This window comes from Dermacentor variabilis, chromosome 11, assembly GCF_050947875.1.
Source record: "Dermacentor variabilis isolate Ectoservices chromosome 11, ASM5094787v1, whole genome shotgun sequence".
Lineage (NCBI taxonomy): Eukaryota > Metazoa > Arthropoda > Arachnida > Ixodida > Ixodidae > Dermacentor > Dermacentor variabilis.
This window is the reverse complement of record NC_134578.1, coordinates 31780813-31807918: the sequence shown is the minus strand read 5'-3', so window position 1 is coordinate 31807918 and position 27106 is coordinate 31780813. Positions and strand designations below refer to the sequence as shown.

At 47.1% G+C, this 27106-nt stretch overlaps 1 protein-coding gene across 1 annotated transcript in view; it reads right to left on the bottom strand.

Annotated features, from left to right (window-relative positions):
* LOC142564769 (calmodulin) overlaps positions 1–25740 on the bottom strand; it is a 32660-nt gene extending 6920 nt beyond the window's left edge. The window contains exons 1-4 of the mRNA XM_075675921.1: positions 25585–25740; positions 18919–18949; positions 12153–12296; positions 3163–3405 (exon numbers count right to left, since the gene is read on the bottom strand). Coding sequence (XP_075532036.1) covers positions 3163–3405; positions 12153–12296; positions 18919–18949; positions 25585–25587 — 421 coding nt within the window. The 5' untranslated portion in view covers positions 25588–25740. The remainder of the gene's footprint in view (positions 1–3162; positions 3406–12152; positions 12297–18918; positions 18950–25584) is intronic.
* Positions 25741–27106: the final 1366 nt, after the last annotated feature.

The window sequence follows — 27106 nt, the reverse complement described above, 5'->3', positions numbered from 1 at the left end:
GCCATTACAGTTACGCTACGCCCATCCCCCATCAAAATTTTTTTTCATGCAACCCGGTTATAAGTAGGTTCGACTGTAAAAGCATGCAACTACAAGTAGCGGAGGGGGTTCAGAAGGATACAACAATCAGATGAGGACGTTTGTAGTTTAGGTCCACTTTACGCACTGCAGGCTATACTAGCACAACTCTGCACAACTTCCTGGCCTGGCCACCTCGCATTTCCATTCTGGGCTCGCAGCACCCGACGGCATTAAAGAGTCCGAATTGCGACCAGCACCAGGCATGACCGGCACACGCAGGTGACCGGGAAAGCTCATCCTCGAGCTATGGTGACGGCGCATTCTCGAGCACAGGCGTGTTTTGCGAGCTATGGTGATGGTGCGTTCGCAAGCTATGGCAACAGCAACGCGACATCGGCAGAGCAAAGTTTTTGCGTCAAACATTCAACTGCAGGTTTCAGCTCCAACTCTCACTAATAAATAGATTGCGCAACGAGACACAAGAGCGGACGTTTTGAATGCGCTGTCATCAACCTCTGCACGACAGATGTATGCATGATGATCAAAAAGGCAACCAAGCTGCACGAAACTGCTGTAAGAAAGCGAAAAACTACATCAAGATGTAAAGATAATGTGTCCTCCCTCACAGGCAAAGGACTACACCCCAGGTGGGTTTTAGGTGCTCAAAGTAAAGATTTAAATGTTTACAACTAATGAAACTGCGAGCTCCGTTTTCTCAGCTTTAATTTTTTGTGCAGTTGCTTTCAGTCATTCCAGTGCCATTTCACAACGAATGAATAATGGGTTTTTTGCAAAAGTCGTTAGTAAGACAATATGCATAGGAAAGTTAAAAAATGCTCATTTCGGCATTTAAAAAATAAACCAATAGCTTTATTGCACAGAATGGGCCTTTGTGAACATGCGGATGTGAAAATCTTGGTGAACTTGTGTGTAATTTGGGGTGACCATTAGTGGCTGTGAATTGTGGTAACTTGAAAACTAATAGCACAAAACTAGTTTCAGTTGTGATACAGTCGAACCCGGCTATATCGAACTCTCAAAAAAAACGCCTATCAGTTCGATATAGAACATAATTCGATATAAGCCTGCTAAATAATTGGATGTCATAAAAGCACATACCATTTATAAAATCACTTTATTGATTAAACTAGCTTAGTTTCGCACGAAATAGTCCTGCATTTTCTTCTGCTTTGGCAATTTCGCTGCCTACGACGCACGCACTTTTCCACATTGAGGAGTCTGAGCAGCTGAGGCCGCAACTTTCCGCATTCGCGCAGAAGCACCGGACTATTGCGAGCGCACCAATCATTTCGGAGGATGTGGGACCGTCGTTGCTTTCCTCATTGTGCCCACTTTCACTTGTGCTCGGTACGATGTTGGCAATGTAGTCTTCGTTTTCGGGCTCTCCCGTGGTCGCGACACATCATTTGCGCTCACAAACTCATCCACCGTCGATTCGTCAACAGCTTCCGGAAATTTTGACAGTTCGCTCCAAACTTCGGCAACACTGGCAACGGCTTCGTCGCATTCATCAAAATTTACGGTCATCACCGAGCACGCGGAAGTCGGCACGGCTGAAGCAATTTCAGATTAACCACTCGTACGCGGCCGTGCGTACGGGTCGGGCGCCACGGGCACCGGGTCGCGAGTTTGGACGCTTTAGCCCTAATCTCCCCCTTATTCTTCAAGATCGTGCCGAGAGTGCTCCTCGGAATCTTGTACTCTGCGGGGACATCCGACTTCTCACCGCGTTCGACACGATTTATGATTGCGAGCTTCACGACGAAAGGCAAATTCTGCCGCTTCATCACGGCAACACTGTGGGAGAAGGCCTACAAGGCGCACACAAAAACAGCGAGACAACTCGCGCTTTCGCCATCTTGCACGACGAGGGCGCAAGAGCATCTGATTGGCTGTTTGAGCAAGCGCTGTGGGCGGGCCAGGATCATTTTATGCAGGTGGGGTGCCGGCGGCTCCTCTGAGGCAGTGCGGTCGGGCGCGGTCACGGTAGGGAGAGCGGTTGGATGGAGCCACGCAGCCGGGTTTTCTCCGCCACCGCGAGGGAAAGCCAACTTCCGGGGGCACTTTTCGCCGCTTGACGTTCGATATATCGGGTGTCGCTATTTTTGTTCGATGTAAGCGTAATTTTTGCGATATATACTCATTGTAACTATATCGTGTCCAGAAATTGTTCGATATATAGAATAATTCGATGTAAACGGGTTCGATATAGTCGGGTTCGACTGTATCAGCATAACAAATCGCACCTGCATGTCAAATTTCACCAATTTACTTCCATAAATAAAAAAGTTTTCATTGCCACGTCCCCCCCTTAACAGTGCCTTCTGCAAAAGTGATGTTCTAACATTGCATTATTTGCACTATTCCATTGAAACAGTGCAAACTTTATGAACATCCCAGTATAGACACACAGCACAATACAGTAAAATCTCATTAATATGTAGCTACTTAATAAGCAATTCCGGTGTAAATACAGTCGTGACAAATCCCCTGCCCGTTCGCCATTGAACCTAATGTATTGGCCGACTACTTAAGCCGAGGTCGCTTAATGGATGCCGAATGGTTGGTGCGTAGTATTTACTTCATTTCTCGGCAGGTACAAGTGTGGAATCTGAAATGCTGTGCGTGCAGACCACAGATAGTGAAACTGCAGTGCGCGGACCTTTCCCAGACTGCAGCCGCCACCGATAGCGACACGAAAACATGGTATCTATGATACATTTTCTTCTCCCATAGCTTCTAGCGCTTCCAAGTCGTTATCAACATGGATGATGGCCCTTCCGCATCCGAAGGGGCTAGTGTGTTGACTGTTATGAGGGTGTTTTCAGAGAAGTGGGGGGTCCGATGGAGAAATTGGCTTGCAGCATTTCCGAGTTTGAGGACGCAGCCATCGCGGCAAGTGGAAATCATTTCTTGCTGCTTGCTCGAAAATAAAACTTGTCTGTCAGTGTGTTTGAGTGAGAATTAAGTCTTTTTGGCCGGTAAGTCAATAGCCGCTCATCTGCCATTGTCGGTTAATTAGTACATTGCTTAGTGCATAGCTGATGCCTGTTCCCTGCCAACTACCTATTAATGAGGTTTTGCTGTACCATGCTGCCTGGACTAACTACCACAACTTACCTTCATAGTTGACCTGTCCATCACCATCGATGTCGGCCTCGCGGATCATCTCGTCCACCTCCTCGTCGGTGAGCTTCTCGCCAAGGTTGGTCATGACGTGGCGCAGCTCGGCCGCCGAGATGAACCCGTTGCCGTCCTTGTCAAAGACCCGGAACGCTTCACGGATCTCCTCCTCACTGTCCGTGTCCTTCATCTTGCGCGCCATCATGGTCAGGAACTCGGGGAAGTCAATCGTCCCATTGCCTGTGCAGTTAAACAAGAACTCCACTTGACCTACTAGCACCAACAATGACTCCGTCGTCGTCACGAGCCTATTAAAGTGACACTAAAGGCAAATACTAAGTCAACATGGACTGTTAAATTACCATTCCAGAAACTTCACAGTGCTTGTTTCATGCCAAGAATCGCCTTCTCCAGAGCAGGGGTGGCTATGTTGCATACGCATATGTCATCACCATCCTTCACTGCCATCGATAAGTAAAACATCATCCGACAGACAGCGCTGGTTGTTTTCTCCAAACGCAAACACACCTCCATAGAGAAACTGAGCCAAGACAGGTATTGGATTTGCCGCTGCAGCTGCACGTGGTCAAGCGGCGTGGACCATTCGGGCATCACGTGGAATCCCGTGGCATCACATGGGCATTCTCTGCTACTTGCAGTTTGTGCGAGTATCACAAGCCAGCAAAACCATAGCAACACTATGAGATAACGAAACAAATGCGAAAGCATGGGCATCGCAGAGTCAAGTGAAAATGAAACCCTTCAGCCGCTCACACCGTTGTCAAGGGCAACGTCAATGAGTTATTTCTTTTAAAAATAGAATAAACTGCACAAGTAGCATGTTCTTCCCTCTTATAATGCAATGCAATGATATGATCTTATTAAGAGTGGTTGAGTACTAGCTACAGAATTATGGAAGCGCCTACCTATGTCGTCAGGCTAGTACTTGAGTGTCCCAGGGGGAGTCTCAAATCATGTCCTGCATTTCAATTTGTTGATTACGAAAGCTCTGTTCACAATATTGATGCCTTAGATATTCCCAAGCGTTTACCTATCACTTTAGCTTGACTAAATATTTTCCTTTAGTGTCCCTTTAGGCCCCACTGGAAGAACGCATTTGCCAGTGAACTGCAGGTACCCTTTTCAGGTGTCAGTTTTCTCATACCATGTTAGTCTAATCATTGGAGCTAATCCCCTGCCATCCCCAAGTGCCTCCCTTGCCTTGACCTCGTTCTGTTAGCTCTAATGAACCAAAAATCATGTGCCACCCAATTCAACAACCTCGAACTAAACTAGAATACCGCTAGCATGATCTGCGCTCGGATCTACAGTGCCATCTTCCCTTCTAAATATCATGACTATCATTTTCCGTTCATAGTTTGCTGCATAGTTAGTCGTTACATCCTCAAGGCTTTGTGTTGCTTGCGAAGACCAATCTATAGGTGGCAACTCTGTTGCTGCATCAGAATGAGCAAGTGTCTGGCTGCTTACACAGAAACGCACGCGGCAGTGCATGCTGTCACCGTCCTTCGGCAATATATTTTTTTAGTCACTGAATGCTGTAAAATGGTAATAGGTTGTGCACAATAATCAGATTTTGCACGGAAATATCAGAACCTTCCTATTATATGTGCAAGCAGCAGGAACTGCGTCTGGAAACACAGTTCTCGCACTTTCCCTGGTGCTTTCTGCATGCGGAATTTACTTGCAGAATTTAGAATGGAGATTTCCCTGTCACAGACTGGAAATATTTGTGAGCTTTCATAATGAAAGCAGCACATTCTCATTGCCATTTGCACTTCACAGGCCACACGTACCAAGCACACAAGGCAGTATTCTCGAGCAATAACATTTTAGAGACTACTGTCACTTTCACAAAGATTTTATGAGACTGCACCAGACTTACCGAAATATGCGGTTAACAGCTACATTTAAGCGTCCGTCGAAATGCGTTTCCAACACTCTGCACTGACCGCAAGCTTGGCACAGAGCCATAAACGCTGGTGGCCATACATGCCTACACATCTGGTGCTGGGTCGTACGAATCTCGTATAAGTGATCTCTCATAAAACGATTGTGAATATCGTATTTATTCGAATCTAGGCCGATGTTTTTTTTTCTTCAAATAATATACCAAACTCTAGGGTCAGCTTAGATTCGACAATCTTAAACAACAAGCCAGTTTGTAATAAAAAATGATAAAATATGGTGCATGGCTAGAGTCATCTAGAAAACTCAGTATCGCAGCCTCTACTAGCCGCACCAGTAGCCAACCGAAGTACATGAGCAATGTCGCCATTTTTACCTGTGTAGTATAGGTATGGTGGCTAAGTATCGGTGTGTACATCGTGGCGTTATTGTAATGGTACCAAACAGGCGATGGCACGAACAAAAAGTTGTGCTAGCCGCAGAGGTATTGTCAAACGTTCAAACCGGGTGGGACTTCAGCATCGATGAGAAAAACGTCGGTCGTTGGAGGGGGCAATGGGATACACCTCATATGTGTGCGCAACGAGGAGATGATAGTGATAAGGAAGATAAGTACACGATAATAGAGGAGCTGTTCACAGAGATTGCGCTGCGCTTCAACACGTATGAGCCGTGCCGCACAGTCTGCGCATGTGCACGTTCGCAAGCGTACGAGCCCAGCAGTGATTATGCAGAGCTCAGCAAGTTCGTAACAAATACTGTTTTAAAGCGAAAGCTTTACTGGCCGCGCACTTGCAATTTCGCCGCGGCGGTGCTCCGAGGAGGCACATGATGTCACAACGGGCGCCCCGCCGCGGATATTTCATGCTCTTTAGTCACTATTGCGCATGTGCCACTAGTAGCACCGAGCCACAGGGGTTCCGCCGCTGTGCATCACCGCGCCTTTCCGGCGCCGCCATTTGGTACGACGTCGCACCGCGTTCCTCATCGTTGCGCTCGCCTCTGCACACTTCGCCAGCTGCGTCGCATGCCCAATAACATGTCGGAGGATTGAAAAGGAGGGCTCGCATGTGCCACACAGTATGGACGGCGACAATTCTGATAAGCAGGAGGAGGCCTGGAATCAATATCGGAACGATGAAGAGGAAACGCCGCGCCGCCATTTGTTATGACGTCGCACCACATTCCTCGTCGTTGCGCTCGCCTCCACACACTTCGCCAGCTGCGTCGCATGCCCGATAACATGTCGGAGGATTGAAAAGGAGAGCTCGCATGTGCCACAACCAAAGTTGAGGTGGCAGTATGGACGGCGACAATTCTGATAAGCAGGAGGAGGCCTGGAATCAATATCGGAACGATGAAGAGGAAACGCCGCGCCTTTCCGGCGCCGCCATTTGGTATGACGTCGCACCGCATTCCTCGTCGTTGCGCTCGCCTCCACACACTTCGCCAGCTGCGTCGCATGCCCGATAACATGTCGGAGGATTGAAAAGGAGAGCTCGCATGTGCCGCAACCAAAGTTGAGGCGGCAATATGGACGGCGACAATTCTGATAAGCAGGAGGAGGCCTGGAATCGATATCTGAACGAGATGAAGATGAAACGAATCGCCCAGGAAACAGACGGACAGCACGCCAAACGACTGGCTGAACGCCGCGACATAGCTAGACAACTGGACTAACCTGGACATGCAATCAACATTAACCAAGGCTAACCATGCTATGCATTAGCTTTCGCTACGTATATCCTGGCATAGCCGAGCTAAGCCACTGCCTTTTTTTATATGAAGTTTTTAAATAAACAAGTTGTTTTTCTGTCTTCGGACATTCAGGGGTTAGCTTAGAATTGGGCCGGCATAGATTCGAGTAAATACAGTGTGGTCCTTCAGGTTTTTGTCAGCATTTCTGCGTTACTTCTTGGTCCGATTTCCCAGTGGTGTCTTACACTTTGAAAAACAAACACGTTTCCCTGCACAACCGCAAGAATTTCCTGTGCGCAAATTAACAGCTTCCAGCAATATTTATGCCCTAAGCTTCCCCAAGATCCTATCGTGACAGCTGGCCAATTGACCCAAGCACGCCACGGCCACCTACAACATGAACATCAGCTACAATTTGTTCACCCAAAATCAACTACCAATAGAATAAAGTTTCATTCTATGGCTCGCAACAAGTGACGACCCCTGTCAAACCTAGCACGAATGAGAACTGCAATACAAGTTCAGCTCACGGCCTCCCAACTGCCGCTGCTGTGCGTCCGAGATTGTGCATGCGTGCTTTGCAGCCTGGATGCCATGAATAGCTGCCCCATCTTCCTTATTGTACGAACTGATGCAACGAGAAATGGTGTTCTCAAAATGATGCATTTTGTTGCAATGGGCAGTGGTTCTTGAAGCGCCGTGTGCTGCGGCTTTCAAGTGAGGTGGTTTAGAACTAGCGGCACCTGCCCAGCACAGACTGAACAGAGGTGCGCAGAGGCGAGCCTTTTGTGGTCATCCCGAAAACCCTCCAGCAAAGCGTGGCTAGCATGCTGCTAGTGTGTTCATTTAAAAGGGCTGATAAATGGCCAGAATGTGTTGCGAGGTGTTGACAGAAATGAAATGACCATGATTAATAGCAACAGAATCTAGCACACTGTTCATCATTGATGTAGGAAATTCCATTTTAAATTCGCAAAGGAAATCTCAAACCAGTAAGTGTCGTGGCCTGGCAGAGAAATCTTATTTCGAATGTAATGCATAACATTATTGCACCTAAGTCCACTGCTATTGAGTACAGCACACTTATAGCTTAAGATTGCAGTTTATATGCTATTAGACGCTTGCAGCTTTATTCTGTATTACGAAGCAAAGGAAGTCCACGCTAACATGAGCAGCGATTACATCTCTCAATACATGGCGGCGCATATGCTGTTGTATGCGCTAGTGGGGAGGTACCCAAAGGTGTGTGGTCTCCCTGCAAGATACAAACCTCCATCGACTAGTGCCGTAAATGGATGCCAGCATGTAACACACGTGGCTACAGCCAACACATAAAGCTGCGTATCACATGTAAAAATCACTTTCGAGAACCTGACTAAAGAACGCTCTTCACTGGTTAATGATCACAGCAGTTGGACAGGGAACTACCAAATCACATAGCTGTTATTGTAGAAATACTTTGACACTTCGCAGAACATGAATCGCAGGACCATCGGCTTGATAAACAAGATACTTTTCGCCAGCTACGGCTGCACTTGTCTGCCTCCTACTAAAGCCTGCTTATCGCTATTGTGTTCACCTACCACTGTTTCTGGCATGCTTCCAGTGAATGACAACGTCCTCACTGCAGATAGAAAAATTGTGATAAGGGATGTTCCACAGCATTTTCCCCTTTACCACTTCAAGATTAGACACTGACCAGTAAGCTTTCCATGCACTAAGAAAATGGGCACCATGAAAATTGGTGGTCAGTCCCTTTAAGGGCAGAGACTAAATTTTAGACATTAAGATCACAGCTCCTGGACGCCCGTTCCTGCGGCGAGTGTCGGCAGGGCAACCAAAGCAAGGAGGGTGCGGCTGTCACCATCTGAAAGAACGGCCATGTACTTGAGGCCATTTTTTCTTAGAGACCTGTTAAAATGGAGAACAGCTGCTTCCACCTGCATTTTGCCAGCTTTTTAGTGCTTTTCTGGCACATGTGGCTGTCCTACCAAGTTTGGTATGTCCATTTTTCTTCAGCCCTCGTTCACACCTGGCAAAGAAATTGCTCAATGCCACATAGTCGAGTAACAGCAGAGTGAAGAATTCTATCACTGCAACCACGCCAATGTGGGTGTGAGTGCCTGCGCGTCATCCACGAGCGATCAAACGTCGGCATTGTTAAAGGGACACTAAAGTGAAACAATAAATCAGTTTGGACTAATGAAGCATTGTTTGAGAACCCTGCAGGCAGTCATTTAAAAAAATAGTTTGATTATTAGATGAGAAAATGAAGGTACAAGTATCAGTATTTGAATTTCGCGCCGAAACCCCAGCGCCGGTGCGTCAGCGTGACGTCAGGGATTCTAAAGTATGTTTCGCATTTTGGCCGTGTTGGCTGAATAAAGGTTCCTGAAACTTGCCGTGTTTAATATTTGGTTCCTTTAGAACACATTGTAGTCAACCTGTACCGCTATATACAATTAGTAGGCCCTAGAAGACGCCATCAAAATTAAGACGTCACAGCCCCCAGGTGCAGGAACTTGAGTAGGCATCGCCACCCGTATTTTGTTCTCATGCTTTTTCTGGCTTACCAAATGTCTTGTCGTATGAGCGGTGCTTTTGGTGTTGTAGAACGGTAATTTACTGATGCGGAAGAAGTCATTTTTCACTTTTGTGTCCCTTTAATGTTCAGTTCTTTATAAAGTTCGTGAACCGACCTTGGGCACTCGCTGGTGAATTTTTTGGCTTCGGGAGTTGCTGCAGGAGTGAACTTTCGTTTCAAATATCCTTGCCACGTTTAATTATGGAGACTGCTACGGACATGGTAGAAAAATGTCATTCAGAGCTGCTTGAGTTCCAGTACTGCATGGCTCCAGCAGCGAGGATGTTCCCTGTGAACAGATTCACTTTTTGATCACCACCCACCGACAGAGCTCCATCCTTCTGTGACGTCCCCACAGTCTGCATAGCTTACAGTTTCACAGCAAGGCCATACTATCTCTTGCATTTTTATATGCCGACATTGCTGCCGCCACAATATTTGCATTTGAGAATGCTGAGCAGGTCATTCATACATTGAAGGTCAGGAATGATAAAACTTGCCTGATCACTCAGCCGAGTCGGAGCAGCGCTGGCCGGTGCACCGTTGCTATAATATATATATATTTGCATTTATGTATATAATTTTCTCTCCATCGTAGCAGTTGAAGCAACTTCCCGTAATTTTGAATTGGCTTTTATCTGCTTTGTCTGCAGATCTGACGGCATTAGTATCACTGTATTGCGGTGTTTGCGGCCGATATTTGTCTGAATTCCGCAGGCCAACTAGGCTCAATTATATGTCAGCAACCTCAGGCAAATTCGCGAATCTTTCTGTCGGCGGATGGGGTGGGCAATACGGAGCCCTGATCTTCACATGCACGTTCTGGTGACCGATGTGGCAGCAGCTTCTTTTTTCTTTGGTTGCAGATGCAGCTGTTGTCTGTTGGAGCATCACAGGCTGTCAGGCCAGATAAGCCATCGGTGGGGGACCCATCTCTTCCTTCGTTGGCACTTCCCGGTGGTAGACGAGCCTTGAAGTTGTTGGCCGATGGCTTCTTTCTTTTCTTGCCAAACTTAATCCGTGAATGGAACTTTTGCACTGCAACAGGCATCACGAGAGGTTTGGTGGTAAGCGTGCAGATTGAAGTACTGGCAAAATAACTGCCCAACTGTCCGGTTCTCGCATTGCGACACACCAAGCAGACGACGCGAGTTGCATCCTGTCAATGAGATCGCTCTGAGCACTCACATGTGCTCAACAGTGAATAGCACTGCATATTCTGCCTTTTTTCGTTGCCTTTCTTTTCTGCAACCAATGAGTGAAACGAAGCAGCGGGAATTTGAAAACAAAGAAACGCTCTTCCAAACGAAACCATGATTGCAGCTTCAGCGTTTGCGAAATGACAGCTCTGGGTCGCAAGAAAACTGCAGTTTTGGCTTCAGATACTTTTTCGCCATTTTCCAGTGCCAATGACCCAACCCAGAAAAAGTAATTCTGCACTCAACGCAAGTGGCCAGAAAAAGCATGCATGCATTGCTACAGCAAAGTGTTGTATGAGCATCATCTAGACAAATTATACTCAAATTTTTGTCTGTTGCAGCCAATAGTCAGCTATAGCTAAATTCGCTAACGGCTAAATTTGTAGCATGGATAACATAGGCTGAACAAACTATCTCCTGTTTGCCATTTTATGCCCTGTCACAAACTGCACACTGAAGGAGCCTACACGATTTGGTAATAATTGCTTTTGTAACCACCTTTCATGAGAGAAAAAGGCAAAGGCAGTTACATCAACTAGACACACAAGACCTGCCACCCTATGTGGGTGTAAGAGGCTCACTCAAAAAGCTTTCCAAGTTAAAACCACAGAACGGCAGGAAGGTTGGGAGCAAACGCCGAAGCAGCTAGGCCTAGCAATGCCATGGTGACTACAGCAGCTAGATTAACGTGCAAGAGTGCTGGTTCGATGCTGCGAGATAAAACTGCAGTGGTGGAGGCAGCTTCGAGTAATGCCGTCTGGAACCTGCGGTCACAACAAAAGAATTGGACAGCAAAGGGTTTCAGCATCTGAACTTTCAGAAATCCTTATGCGTTTGCTCTATGAGATTTGTGGCGATGCAGTGAAGGCATCCAAATTATCATTCATGTTCGTAAAACCAGTCGACTGCATCAAGAAAACAATAGACAAATGCTTACCACACTAGCCCACACCTTTATTTACTGCATTCGCTTGCCCCCACCTCTATCTCACACATGATCAGCGCAGAAGCTGCAATTTTTGCCCTCTTGTGACTTATAAGCGCTCGCAGTGACAAGGGCCTCGCAACTACTACTTTTGCAGGGTGACTGTGGCGTGAAACCTGCATTTTTGTTGAAGGAAATGTCATTTCACCACCACACAAACACTCCAGATTATTTCTCATCAGGGGAAGCTGGTCGGCAACAGAATGTCTGCCCAAAGTGACGTGGCTGGCGGGTTTGACTTATGCCAGTGTGCGAGCTGCAGCAGTATCAAGCTTCATTCTCACAACTTTTCTTGAGCAACATCACGTGCTACCAAGTCAAAATGAAACTACCGCTTGCCGCAAATGCTGCGGACTGTTCTGTTGTCACTACTGATGCTATCGCATATGGTAGCCATGCAGTTCTGAAGGCACATCGTCAATGCAGTTCATGCCACTGCATTCCTGTACGATTCCCACTTATGACTATGGCGACTAGAACACCCGTCTTTCTATTCAAACCCAACTGGGCCCACACATTTTTTATGGGTCACATTGAGCAATGGAAGCACCCGCAAGTAATCTGCACAATTGCAATTTCCATTAAAGCTCACCATCAGCGTCGACTTCGTTGATCATGTCCTGAAGCTCCGCTTCCGTGGGGTTCTGGCCCAGTGACCTCATCACCGTCCCAAGCTCCTTGGTTGTGATTGTGCCGTCGCCATCCTTGTCAAACAGCGAGAATGCCTCTTTGAATTCTGCACAGACAGAGAGGGAGCAGGGAAAAAAATGAAATGAGTCCCCAGGCAACTCTAAAGCATCAGTTAGTTCACAGAGGGACTACGTGCTAGACTCAAATCAAAACAGCTTCAGTCGCTTCCTTGCCTGAAAATTTATTTAACAAATAGAGAATGGCACCAAGAATAGCTGCAAGCCTGTGAAACAGACAAGACTGCAACACGTGCTCAATAATACAAACGTCTCAGTGCCAATAGTTGCTTTGTTAAGACATCAGGAAAACAAATGACAAGTAATGGAATAGGCGAGTTGGTCTGGATGCATACTTCTAAATGACATAGAACAAAACACCACAGATGGAAGAAATGATGCCCGTACGGCAGCGTGAACTCTAGGGCACCGCTAAAAGCAGAACACAAGTGGAGTTTTGTTTTGCTACATCGCCAGTGCATCCTTAAAGGTAACTAAAGGTAGCGAAATGGTACTTTTGGTTTAAAAGGTCAATGAAACTGTTCGGATAAAACAGCTACAGTAAAACATTCGCGTAACAATTGAAGTGAAGCGTCTCATTAAGAGAGCTACGGACAACTGCATGTTACCCTGTTCCGTTGTCAGGCTTTTTCTCAACTCATTCACCAAGTGATCATGGCTAAGCACCGATTCACTGGCTCTACATCATGATGCAACATGTTATTTACGCGTCTGTTGCTAGCATGTCCAGTAACCACAGGCGAGCTGGGCATTTAGAGGGATGGTCGGAAGCATAGACTAGGGCCCCTTCATACTACTACCGCTGTATCGAAGGAGCTTTAGCATAGACATACGTGAGCCAGTGAGCAGCCTGCACGGTCCAGCCACCTGGTGGAGCAGAGCTTAACCAGCCAAACAACGAGCTAATATTTCTGTAACCAAGTGTAGTGACGCTACAAGCCCAACCCAGTTCAAAGCAGCCAGAAATTAAAGGGCCCCTGAAACGGTTCGGACAAATTTTGTAGACGCATAGGGTACAGCTTAAGTAGAACATTCGCACCACAATTTAAGTGAAGCGTTACGTATTAATGGAGCTACAAGCGATTAGAAGCTGCCCTCCTCCCTAGCTATGCTTTTCCTCCTCTACTCGTTCGCCGAGCGAGTGGGGCTAAGCTCCGCCTTCACTGGTTCAGCGTCACGATGCGACGTCACATCGTCCACTTCCGGTTGTTTTGGAGCCCGCCCCTGCCCGCGCGAGACCGCTCCGCTAGCCGCTTGGCCGTCGACCCCAAGCGAGAGCTATCGAAGCAGCGTGCGTTGCGAGCATTCTGTCGTAGCGCCGAACGTGTCTTGTATTCCGGTAACCACAGGCAAGCTGGTCATTTCGGCAAATGACTGTAGGCATAAACTCAAGCTGATGAAGGAACTTTAGCGTAGACGTACGTGAGCGGCCTGATCGGTCTGCATAGTCCAGCCACTTGTTGGCACAGAGCTTAACCAGCCAAACAAAGCGCTAATATTGCTCTAACCAAATGTGAGACATTTCAAACATTTACGAAAACAATGTGTTGATGATTACACTCCTGTGAAAAATTTACACCAGCAGCAAAGAATACATTTCGTTACTGCTACTGTGTATGGTTTAGCTCTGCCACCAGGTGGCTGCACTGTACAGACCATTCACATTTGCGCTTCTGCACATCTCATGGCTCATCCCGTTACCGCAAAGTCAAGCGGCCAGACTGTCCCCTTGCGCTTGCGTTTTCCCTAATACCGGACTCAGGAAACGCTATTACGTCAGTAATCTTCCGGTGTAAAGTGACGGCCACAAACGCGAAAATCCTGGCGCCGATCGGATAGCGGCAGTCCGATGCGCAGCAGCCAGTTCGCTCGTACGCTGCCTTGCAGAGGACACGATGTCGCAGCTTAACATATTGCCAGCCGCTACGTTTGCAGTCCACAAGGCAACAAAGTCGAATCATAGTGCTCGCGAAAAGACTGAGACCGACTCTGACCGCGGAGCTCTCTTCAAAATGGAGTACGTTGTAACACAAGCAGACGACAAATGCTGTGTGCCGGAAGTGCTTAAGTGTACTGAAAAATTATTCTTGTGCATTCTCTTTATGTTACTTTCTTTTCATAAAAACAAATTAACTAACATTCCAACTATTACGAAGATCATTTGTTTACCATAAAGTTGGAAAAATTATCGATCACGCGCCCTTGTCAGCCAATCGGATAGCTCGCCCCACTGACGTCGTATGGGTGATTTCAGTCATATGGGTAGGGGCGGCTTAAAATTCCGCCGAGCAGTGCGCTGCGATCGGCAGCGATGTGCATATTTAAAACCTTACAATAAATTACACGCTTTACGCGGAGCACTTAGATGTGTCAATTAATGATCAGAAGGACCTACTCTAACGACTCAATACGTTTGTAGAAAATCGTCAAAAGCGTTTCAGGGTCCCTTTAATTTCGGAGTAGGTTTAAGAAAACGATTGCAAACTACTATGTGGGGCTCTTACATGGGTAATGCATGTGAAAGCAGTAAGTGATCACTGGTTCTAAATCCACAAGAAACAGCCTCCCCCCACTCTTATCGCAGTTCTTACTGTGGACTGCGATGAAGCAGTGGTGTCCTAAGATGCGCCTAAATACGAGCGAAAGCACTTCGACGTGCCACATGCAGAATTCACAAGCATTTCGAAAACCTTCAGTGTGCCCTAGCTTGCCCCTATAATGTGTTCTTTCAGATGGAGCACTAATTTGAAAATAAGGTACTGCCAGCGGTATGAAATATTCACCCATTTTTCAGTCTGCTGTGATTCACTGACAAGCATCTACTTGAAATACTGCGATGGTCGATACTGCCAAAGCGGTTTGCTTTCGCTTACCACACAGCTTGATGTGCGTCGTGCACCACAGCGAAGTGCAGAGGTACTTGCGTGACTGTGCACATGTAACACTGTCAGATTAGGCTGTGCTCAGAGAATTCAGTTTGGAGCTTTCTGTCTAGATGCAAGCTTTCGTCATTCCGTACCCTTAGTGCAAAAACAAACTTCGTGGAGTTTGCGGTAGTTGCCAAAACGTCACTCACAGACCCAATCTCTGCTTCCGGCTACCAGCCAAGCCTGTGATCTCACTCCCAATCAACGAACCAGTTTACTGGTCCGAGCTACATATTGGAGGCCATCTTGCTGCAACAACCTGCCCACCCCCGCCTCAGCTGGCAGCAAATTTCTGGCACGGCTGCATATGGTACAGTAAGGTTTAACCAGTGACGCTTCGTCAGTATCCAACAGCAAAAGTTTCCGTTTGGTGCCGAGGTGACCAAGATTTTTGTAGTGGCCGTACGCGATTCTTACGTTGTGAAACTGCCACGGCAAGAAAAGTGGGGAATAGGCGAGAAATTGAACTGCAGAAAAGTTCTCAGCTGCCATGTCTGCGCCAATGCCGGTTATGTTCGAAAAATCTAGCCAGACACCATACAGCGTCCGAAACTTTGGTCACCGTTTTACATCGGTCATACAGGAGCACAGAGTCCGACTTGGCGCCACTGCGATTGCTCGCTTCCCACCAGAAAAATCGAGGGTGTTCCGTTGCCCAAGCAACCTGCCCACGTCGGGGTGAGATACTGCGTATAGACAGCAACCCATGGAAGAAAAATTAGTATGATCGCTTGACTCGGCCCTTGAACTTCTGATAATGTGGCATTATGGGCAATCGCCACTGTCCGAATAACCTTTATACAACATTTTTGTTGGATACCCCAACCACATCCTCACCTTATAACTGACTACATTATAATCAAATGTGGTACATCACATGTTTTACAAAAAGCAGTTCCCTGCCAAACGAAGTGGTAAAAAATTGGGTGTGCTTTTAAAATAAACTGCAGCAGATCGCAACTTTGCTTCTAACTAGTGAAATTTACAGGGCCGCTTCACCATACAAGGGCAGTAGACAATATGAAGCTTAGCTTGGGAAAAACTGGATCAATCTTCAGTGCAAGTTGCATTCAATGTGGGCAGAAAAAGATATCTTCACTGGCATGAATCATAGCAGAAGGCAAGGTTAACAGACATGGATGAGTTCCTTAATGTTACTTTTCAGCCAATTCTTTGTTGTATCAATATGAAGGGAGCCTTCATACGAATGGTGCAAGACCAGAGAATTCTGGCAGAACCCATTTCACAATGAATGGTGACACGATTAGCAGCAAAACAATGTAGAAACCCGCTGCATTGCTAATGTCGAAACTTGTCACGTATGAGGCGTGTGCAGCCAGGCCCCTCGCTTACGCTTCCCAATGGACACGCTGCAGCACCTACGGGTGCTGCCACAATGTCTGCATGTGGCAAGCATGCGAATACATACATATTCAGACATGGTTGTCTGCATGTATATATGCCGCGAGTTTAATGCCGCCTAGCACCGAAGACCTCCACACACCCAGCGGCACATATACCGTGACCCAAGTTGGCATGAAAGAGGTTCACTGAAGAGGGCCACATACCCAGCGACCTGAGTTGGTCCAAGGGTTGGTTTCGAACCCGGTTCCCTCAGCACAGCAGCCGGATGCTCTACCCATTAGACCATGGACTACCCAGTGACCCAAGTTGGCAGGAAAATGGTTAGAGACACAAACAGATGGCTACTGGAAAGTGTGAGACGTATCCCAAGAATGCTAATAGCAATGACATGTTTGGTAAATGTATAAATGACCCACTCTTCACACAAGTAAGCATGTGATGTGATGATATATTGCCACAGGAGGCATGACGTGAAACTCTTACAGTAAAATGCATGTTTGATGTCTCGGATCATAGTAACACTTCTCATTTTCAAGAAATGCGTCATTAGCAGACACCCACCTTTTTTTCCCCCTATCACGAGTGGCTAGCACGATTGTTACAAACCAGTTAGAGTACATGCAGTGTTTGAAACAAGCTTAGGCTATTTAAGCATATCATTATGACCAGATGCCAAGTTAAATATATGTTGGCAAACATGAGGAAAGGTGAAAAATTGAACAGGGAAAAGAACTTATAATTGAAAGCCCAGAAATGCTTTCTCATTGCTAAATGCTTGAGCAGGAAATTGGTTCAAGAGAGACTTCCCGTGCCTTCGGTTTAGGTTGCTATAGAAGAGATATCAGTGACCAAAAGGGGAAAAAATAAAAATAAGAAGGCTTTCTGGCTTGAAAGTGCCACTGAACATTTCTTCCACCCCGATTAATAGGTCAATGACCTGAGCACTGTGATAGCACTTTGCTCTTCAATTTAGAGCCATATCTAGCACTTTAACAAATAGGCTTGCCCAATGCCCAGCTTAGACAGAAACTGATTTCCCTCACAGGATTTAATGTTTAAAGGGTCCCTTCACTAGGCCCCATTGAGAGTTTCAATGATACATGGGAAGTTATAGGGTGCCGTCTAGACAGCTTTTTACCAAACATATTTTTCAAATTGTTTCATTATCAGGGGACGTAGAAGTAAATGAAATACCACGCTGCCAGGAGACAAGTTTCACTTCCTCGATCTTCGGCCTCGAATAGCACCCACAAGCAATCTCTTCTCTGCCTTCTCCCATACCGGAGATGAACCACATCACAGTACTCTCATTTTGCTGCGCGGCGCACTCCCCATGGAAATATGGTGCATTTTGCATTGGTCAATTTACCGAGGTGACTTGTCAAACGATAACATTGCAGGCACTGTGTCTTTTATAGAGGCCTTTAATTGTGCGACCTTGACTCTCTGAAACTGGTACAGCGCAACATAAAAAGGAAGAAACAAGCCGAGCCGGCCAGATAAAGGAACAGAGCGCCGACTTCGAACTCAATAAGTATTCAATTGGAATACAATCAGTATTCAGTAGTTGGAAGTCAGCACTCTGTTCCTTTATCTGGCCGGCTTGGCTTGTTTCTTCCTTTCTATGTTGCGCTGTGCCAGTTTAAGAATGCAATACCAACTCGACCAATCCTCAACCTCAGTGAACTTGACTCTGGCTGGAAAGTGGTGTTCCCTCAAGAGGAAGGGCGTGCCAACTTGAAATTTCAACTATTTTCGTACTGTGCAGCCATTTGCTACTTTGCAGGCACGATTGTCACCATGTGATCTACACACCAAGTTTTCCTGCCTGCAGTGCCCAAATATGGTGAGAGGCCCTTTAAGGCAACAGTGGCACTGCGAGAAGCAACGTGGTGAAGGTCTCCAAATTTTCACCACGTGGACTTGTGCACTTAAATGCAAGTGCAAGAGTGCTTCTCCATTTCACTCCCGTTGATATGCAGCTACTGCGGCCAGGGATCGAACCAGCGACCTCATGCTCGGCAGCAGTATGCCATAGCCAGTGCTGAGCTGCCACAGCAGGTTAATGGGAGAAGTGCCCAGATAAAGCGGCACAAAGGCAAAGACAGCGCGACTGCTGCAAATTATTACCTCTCTCAAACACCTCTCTTCCACACATTGTCTCACAGCCCAAGCAAAAATACTCCATGCATACAGTACTGTCCTCAAACTTGTACTTTGTAGGAAGCTTCTTCAAGGCTAGATTGCGCTACAATTTATATAATTGAATAATTAGTGACAATTAATCAGCAATGCCACACAGCACTTGCTCCTTGTGATGGTGGATGTATGTTTGTCTGATAGGTCAACTCGTACTCACCTGCAATCTGTTCCTCTGTGAGTTGGTCAGCCTGAACGAAGAAAGTGAAGAAAAAAAATCACAATATGTAGCAAGATCTTGCATTAGGCAAAGATACCCATGCAATGTGCACGACATTCAAGATTGACTGGCTACAGCAGCATGCGCCTCAAGAATGGCCACTAACAGTACTGAAAAGGCCAGGGAAAAAATTTAGGCCATCAGTATTTATACACACAAGAAAAAAATTGTCTTTCCAATATCTGCTCTTCAATAGTACCCTGTATAAGATGCAACAATTGTACACATTCATTATATTTCTGATCACGGCCTGAATTTTGAGTTATGTATCCCTTTATAAGGGTGGAGAAGGAGGGGGTGGGGCAGAGTCAAGTTTTGGCTTTTAACAGTTTATGAAGAATTGACTTTCGGATTTTTCTACTTTCAGCACGCAATGATGGTACTGAACAGTGCCGAAGAGTCCTGCCACAAATTACTTCATTCCATTCAAAAGAATGGTTGAAGCTTGCAAATGGCCAAAAGCATGTCCGAGGCAGACGTAAACAGGAACAGATGCAAGCAGAACGCAGTGATGTCCTTTGCATGGTTTGCCATAGAAGGAAACCACACGGCACATGTTCATGACTGCCCATTCACATTCACCCACCCAAACACGCACAGGCCAACACATCAAGATTTGCAAAGCACACAACTATCCCTGAGCAGGGGTTGTACTGTGCAACGATTATTCCATTTTTCTTGCCCCTAATCACCCCCTGGCATGAGGCCAAGCCTTTGTTATTGCCAGTGTTTGCCACTCACTTTTACCAGTGATAAATGAACAGAATTAAAGGAAACAAGTGCCCACATATCTGGCCTCAGGATGAGTGTTGAATGCAATATCTATTTAGGCACGCAAACCATATAAATTACTGGCCGCTTGAAACTATTTTAGCCAAACACCAACATGTGAAATAAGGAAAGCACTTATGAAGAAAAATTTGAACAGAACAAAGAAAACCGTTCAGGGTCTTGAACCTATTGAAACACATTAAATATTCAGTACACTAGATCAGTTACTGTGACCAGTGTTTAAATTTTTGTAGGTATACATGCTTAGAGGCAGAAATGTACCCTTGGTGAATATGGGTTACAGTTCAAAAATTTCCATAGGAGTTCAACTTTCATGCCAGTTTGCAATCACTGCTTTTGCAAACAAACACTGTCAGAATGTCTACCCACCCAACTGTTTCAATACACCTTGTTTTACGAAATGTTGGGTACTTTCCCAAAAGGCACGAAAAAATTGCTTCACTGTCCTATGCAAAAACAGAGGAAGCAGTTTACGTTAGATAGGCCTTTGTATTGCTGATGGTGTTGCTATCAGTAAGATACTTGATCTACTTATTGACAATGACTTGAATTCTCATTGACAGTGGATTTACAAAGGTTAGCAGTCCCTAGCAGGTTTTAAATATTGTTTTAGCAGTACCTTCACACAAATGACAGTGCCCTAAGCTACACAAAACTGATTGGAGCGAATTGCAGTCCACGAGACTCATACCTTAAGCACATCAGGGCACAGAAACTAAGTAGAAGAATATAATAATGGAAAGATTAAAATATGGAGGGACACTAAGAAGCAAAACAAGCTCTACAAAAACCAAATAAAAGCTCCCAATTCTTGCGCAGCTGTACGACAGGCTCTCCCGAAACAAAAGGCAGCTGTCCCCTCCCCAAGGACGGCCAAATGAAAACCGCTGCACAGATGGCCAGCCCCCGGCTGCACACGTGACTGTTGGAGACAGGTATGAAGCATGGCACACTGGAGAATGCCTTCTCTCTGTGGACATTGGGATTGTCTTCGTGTTAAACTCCTGAGAACAACCCCCTCCCTCCCTGTAACAAGATTGCCGACTGCCTTTAATCCTTTTAAATACAACTTGGAAACATTGCGAAATATTCATTCAGAATATAATAAGGTCAGCTGCCCGCGGAAATGTATGGAAGTGATTTGGTCATGATATTGCTGTCGACACTTGAGAAAATTGACAATCTAGACAGTCGACGAAAGCCACTCATGAAGTCAGTTCCAAATGCTGCAAAACGACAGAAAAATACAGGATGAAGCGTCAACATGGCCCCCCACTGCATGATGCTAAGTCTTTTGAGTTGTGCGTTTAGACAAAAAAAGTGTTTTGCCATGATAAGCACGACGAGATGGTGACCTTGCCCACATATACGAAGATGCTTTCAGCAACTGTGCAATATAACTGAAAAAGGGTTTTCACATCTGCAACGTACTAGTTCGCAATAAGAATCAACTTGAAGTCATTATGTCCTGAGGATGTCGAGAGTTTTAGCTTATCTGCAAACTTCAGATTGCAGATTATAGGAGCCATGAAAGGCAGTGGCAAAGCTGGAAGCAACATCTTCAGACACTTTGTTGAACTACAACATGTCTAAAAGATGCGTGTCAGAGTGCTTGTTGAATGACAATCATAAAAGGACTGCGTATTAACGACTATGAGTGCTTTACATCGGCAGTTTAGTGGAATACAGTAAGCCAGTGTTGTAGTGTTTGCGTGCTCCGATGAAACTGCTTCACAAGATATCACTACCACCATTGTTGCTGCTGTACCTCTTTCCAGTGACCCACTATTCTGCAAGTGTTAATATTTCACAGAGAAGCTGAAGCACGCATGTTGCCTAGTGCACTGACAATTGGGAGATAGTTTCAGGCACACAATGCAGCAACTTGCCAAGACCCTACAGCCTCGGCAGGACTGCCTAACTTCATGTAGAAACTACTTGTTTCTCGCACGTAAAACAACTCGGCAAGTATGAAGGATAGAGAACATGCTAAATCTTAGTTTTGTACTGTTTCTGATGTGGGTACGTTTATTTTGGCTATGTTTGTGCATGAGAGTTGCAGTGATGGCAATTAGAGTGGGCCAATGTACCATGGTGTCCTGATGCACCCTAGTTCCAGAGCACCACAACCGAAACCGGTTCGCAGAGACAAGTATTAGAAATTACTTTGGGGCACTCCAACGCTTGCCACAAACGGTCTAAAGAGTCTCGACCATGATTTTAACACAAAAGAATGAGTCAGAAGTGTGTCAGTACTCCTTCAACTTGGCAATGTGTAGCCAGAAACTCTAGGCACCTGTAATGTGAAATTTGATCAGCTGAGAAGGGAAACAAATCCGCGACAACCTAAGATCGCACTGTCAAGGACACCCCTGTGATCTAGACGCACCAGCCAATTATGTTCAGTTGTTTCCATAACATCACAATGCAGATAAACTTTCAACACTGGTTTTTTTTAGAAACTATTCTGGAAGTTCAGCAAGGCAGAAACCTGGACTGAGGTTCATAACATAGTTCAGATTCTGGAGGACCAGCACTTAGGTCGAGCACACAGAAATGAGCGACACACACATTGCACTGACTAGCAACTGCATGAGTGCGTTCCTTGCCTTGAACTAGTTCGCACCCCAATGTGAGTGCCGTCGCTCTTCTGTGTGCTTGTCTAAGCACTGGTCCTCGAGAATCTCAACTGCATTTTCAAGGCAAGGCAGACAGCTGTAGAGTTTTTTTGTGGGCAAAGGTTTGTGTCGAATTCTTAAGTTGTCCCAGAGCACGTATTGCAGGGCACCATGCCTTTCTCGCCGCTCCTGAAGGTGTTTGTGTAGACTTCTACACTGCAGTAACAACTAGCCTCAAATCGGCTGACGGAGATGCAGGGAATGGACGTTGCTGTTTGATGGCTTAGTGTGACAATGTGGCATCGCGTAGTGAGAAAGGGTTAAGCATTTTACTAAGAAGTCTAGGGGCATTCCTGGAGGACCCTGAACTTTTCCGAAGCCATTCAAAGGCGCCCATTTCCACGCATGGCTTCAGGGGGCAGATGAAAAGAAAGCAGACAAGGAGTATCTCAATATGCCCCTGACGCCAGTGTAACAGGAAAAACTAGCATTTCTCCAGTGTGCACAATACGCACTATAAGAAATCCATCGTGTCCGCTGGGCGGGACATCACCACTGCGTACTATGGGGGCGCCACGTGGCGCCTTCGACCCTCAACCATCAAGCGGCTTTGCCTGCGACACTAAACTCGCTACGCGGTGGCATTTAACTTCTCAGGCCATCCACCCGCCCCATTCCGCATAACAGCCTTTAGCTGGAGTGGCAGACGGAAAAGAAACACACCCGGCGCTGCAGCAGACGACGGATCTCAGAATGCCGCCAGCAGACGAAAAAAAAACCGCCGCCGGTCCCACCAGACGAACCGAGACCGTGCACGGGAGGGGGGCGTCGCCGAGCCGGTTAGCGTGCTAGGCTAGGCCGTGCTTGCGGCGCGAGCGAACAATGGTTATAATTAGAAAATCCCGCGGCGCGAACGAGTGCGCCCGCGCCAGCGCAATAATACAGTAACACCGCGAGCCCGTCCGGGGAGAGGGAGGAGTGAGAAGGGCAGTGCGGCGGAGAGCGCAAACGCGCGTGCAGGCTGCGACTCCGCGAGGTGAAAGAGTGCGCCATCCTTTTGTAGCCGGCGAGTACACCATCGCTTTTTTTGTTTTTTTCACAACCTCCTCGCTTGCTGCGCACTATGGTCGCCGTCCATTTTATTTCGAGAATTTCGGTCACAGCTCTTGCACGCGCCAAGGTGGAGAGAACAATCCCAACAAAAGGACCGCGACGTCGCCGGACAAGGCAGAGGATGGGGTCAACATCTCGCCTGGCCCAATACACCGCGTGCGCGCGATTTCTGCGAGCGCCGCCACGACGCCTAGCGGAGCATTTACAGCAGCAATGCGCCAGTGTTAAAAAAAAATACCGACAATTTTATTTTGCACGCGGGAACACTGAAATCAAGTGTCGCATGATATGCGGCAACGCAAGTATAGTGAAAGACAAAATTTGTTGAAAAAAAAGAAAACGTGGAGCCCAACTTTCACAGCAATTGTCAATTTAGGCTGATGACGCACTGCAGGTGACGTCAGAAGGGACGACATGGATGTGGCAAAACAGGTGGGATTTGGACGACTTTGCAACTGTCGGCGAACACTTAGTGCATTAACCCTTACACCTGGGAATGGTGGCGCTTCATTGAAAGCCACACGTTTACTTTCCCAAAGTGATATTTCGTAATCTAGTAGCGGCATATCCGTCACCAAAGCAGACAACCCTTGGCGAAATCTAAGCGAAGATCCTGGACGAAGTACTTCGCTATCACCTCTGGTTCGGACTACGACATTAAGAAGCCACTTCAATTTTCTTGGAATGAGCGGCAAGTACGCTCGATAAGGCGCACGTTATAGGACGACATAGGCGCGCTACCAAGTCCACCGCACATCCTACGTGCCGCGCGAAGCTACAGTGATAAGCCAACTCGAGTGGGCGTAGCCGCATTCCTCACACCTACCGTCAAAAGGCGGTGCAAGCGGGTTTTTCTCCCAATGCTTGCAATACGCACGTCACCCGCCGAGTCGCGCAGCTTGGCGCATTTGCGCGTAGGAACACGTAGAAGCCGCCCCGAAATAAACAAGCTGCGTTTAAAACATCCTACCGCGCGTCGTCTGCTCCAGTAGAACTCACCGCGGTCGTTCATTTTTTTAGTATCCTTCCGCGCAACGAACTACAGTAAGATGCGGAAGGCGTAGAAACGCGGTCGCCGGAGGGGAGGGTTGCCGAGGATAGCAAAAAGAGCCATCCTGCGGAACTGAACGAGTCCGCAGCGTCGGTGTTAATTTCATTCATGAAATACACCATGCAGCAAGCACCCAGGGGCTGCGGGCTTTGGAGAATCGACCTTTCTCGGGTGGTACAGAAAATAAACGGCTCTAATCGGTTTAGCCGGCTGCTATTTGCGCAATGCTTCGCAAGCCGGTCGGGCGATTTTTTTTTTTTTTTTCCCCGCAACCGGGGGAAGCAAACTCGATCACAAGCAGGGCGCGGACGACGCACGTAACCGAAGTCACGGAGGCTCGCGATCGTAGTACAGTCTCGAGGGTCGGCGTCGAACACAGGCACCGCTCGCGGGCAATTTGGAACTGCACCGTTTAGCTCGCCGCAGCGGCTTGGTGGTTTGTTTTCGCTCACCCGGCATTCGAAGTAAGCCTAATGGGTCGACGGCGCACTGCGGCTGGTGTGCTGGCTCGCATAGTTAAGCCGCCGAACACGCATCGCCGACCGCCTCCAAAACAGAAACGCGCACAAAACAGAGGGACAAACAGTGCAGATCTGCGCGGCTGGTAGCTCCCAACGGTGTCACTGACTGCACATCTCTCTTGCTTTCCTTCCACACCCCTTCTTGCGCCCTCCCCGGAAATTAGCGCAAGAAATAGCAAGAGAGCGGATCGGCAAATCTTTTTTTCGGAGGTTGCGCACGCGCTTCGAATTCAAGCTTCGACGTGCAGTGGTGCCTGACCAGCACATCATCGTTGGCGAACTGTGCACTGCCGTTCAGCAATCGCAGGCGCGAACGCCGATGCTGTCATCATTGGGTCTGCGGCACCGTAGTGGCGTATACGAAGAGGGAGGGCGGATGGGGGGGAGGACGGAAACACCAAAGTCGCAGATGCCCGCATGAGCCTTGAAGACGCGAAATACAGGCGCATCGACGTTGCCAATAGATCTGGGAGGGTCGAACAAGCTCGTTTGAGTACAAGAATGGGCTTACCATTGCGGATGAATGTGGATTTCGGAGACTAGCTCGCAAACGGGTATCCGGCTTGAGCACACTCGATTCGACAAACGGCGGACACACTAAAGCGAAAACCTATCGGCCGCACGCGGCTCTCGTTTCCAACGTATCGCTCCGCAGCAACACACCTCCCTGCAATGTCACTTTGCAGAGAACCAAAACTGAGCTTAATAGCGTGCAGCCCAAAACACTTGCACCTCGTAGTTAATATTCTAGTGGAGTTTAAAGAAAGCACCACCACGTTTTGAGACGTTGTTTGCCGCCAGTTTGACGAACTAATTTTTGGAGGGGATGATTACGGTGCTGCGGTCAATCCGGTTGACAGCGCTCGCTAGAGGCTGCTGCTGTGCGCGTTGATTGGTCAGCGTTCACCTGCAATGCGTCGCCGCGAGCTGCAGAAGTGTTCGTCTGCTCCGCGTCGCCGGAGAAATCAAGACCATCTCTGCCTGATTTGGATGCGAAAAATGTGCGATTTCGATCCCACGTCACTCCGATAACCTTCACCTGGACCACTCCGCAGCGGCGGACATGAGAGGCTGGAGATTAAGCTAGCGTTCGTTTTCTTTTTTGTCCGGATTTGTGCGTGGTTTCGACCTGTGGATTTGGCGCCGGTGCGCAGCGCGCTGTCGTCTGCTGTGATGGGACGCCATACGTCAGCTGACTGCGCCTAGCAGTCGTGGTGAATTTGGTTTTTGCTCGAACCCTATTCGTGGTTGTTCGTATACCAAAACATAGTGATACTTACCGGAAAGGCGTTATTGTATTTCGCGTTTCATTTTCTGTTGTGTTGCCCCTCCCGGAATACACGTACTTTGCATGCGGGTTGCATTAACCACGATGTGTAGTATGTTTGAGACTGACAACAGAGGCCATCGAGGGTTGGCTTTTGGCATTTTAGTGAGCCTTAGTGAGCGGTGCTCTTTGTATGCATTATGAGCGCAGTTTCCTGTCAGCCGCGCGCAAATAACTCGCGACGTGGCATATGATGGTCTCGCTGGAGCGTAAAATAAAGTATTGCTGCAAGCAACAGCTTCTTTGAGAGCTTATTTCGCGCTTGTGTGAGCGCCTTGTCTGGTGACATCTCCTGGCCAGTAAACAAGTTACACCCCGAGCGTATTTCCAAAACAAGATTTGAACTGCAGCTTGCCCGTTTGCATATACCTGCCCGCAAAATCGTATGCGATTCTTATCAGCCGCGCAGTTTCTCAACGAAATACATATTTGTATTGCCGCCTTATTTACACGCCGTGTATGGACTACGAAGTGTAAAATGTTGCGTATGGCTGCCCGAATCTCGGCTACTGTTATCTCTTTGTAGTTTTTGTTAAATGAGTCTCTATTTACGGTAAAAAAAAAAAAAACAACGGAGGCTTGGCGTCAAATGTGCTAATTTTACGATTATGTAAAGGCTATTACGATTATGTAAAGGCTAAAGGACACGTCAGGTGAGTCGGGCATGCTTGTGCATGATTTTAGGGGGTGCCTTGAGTCTACCGAC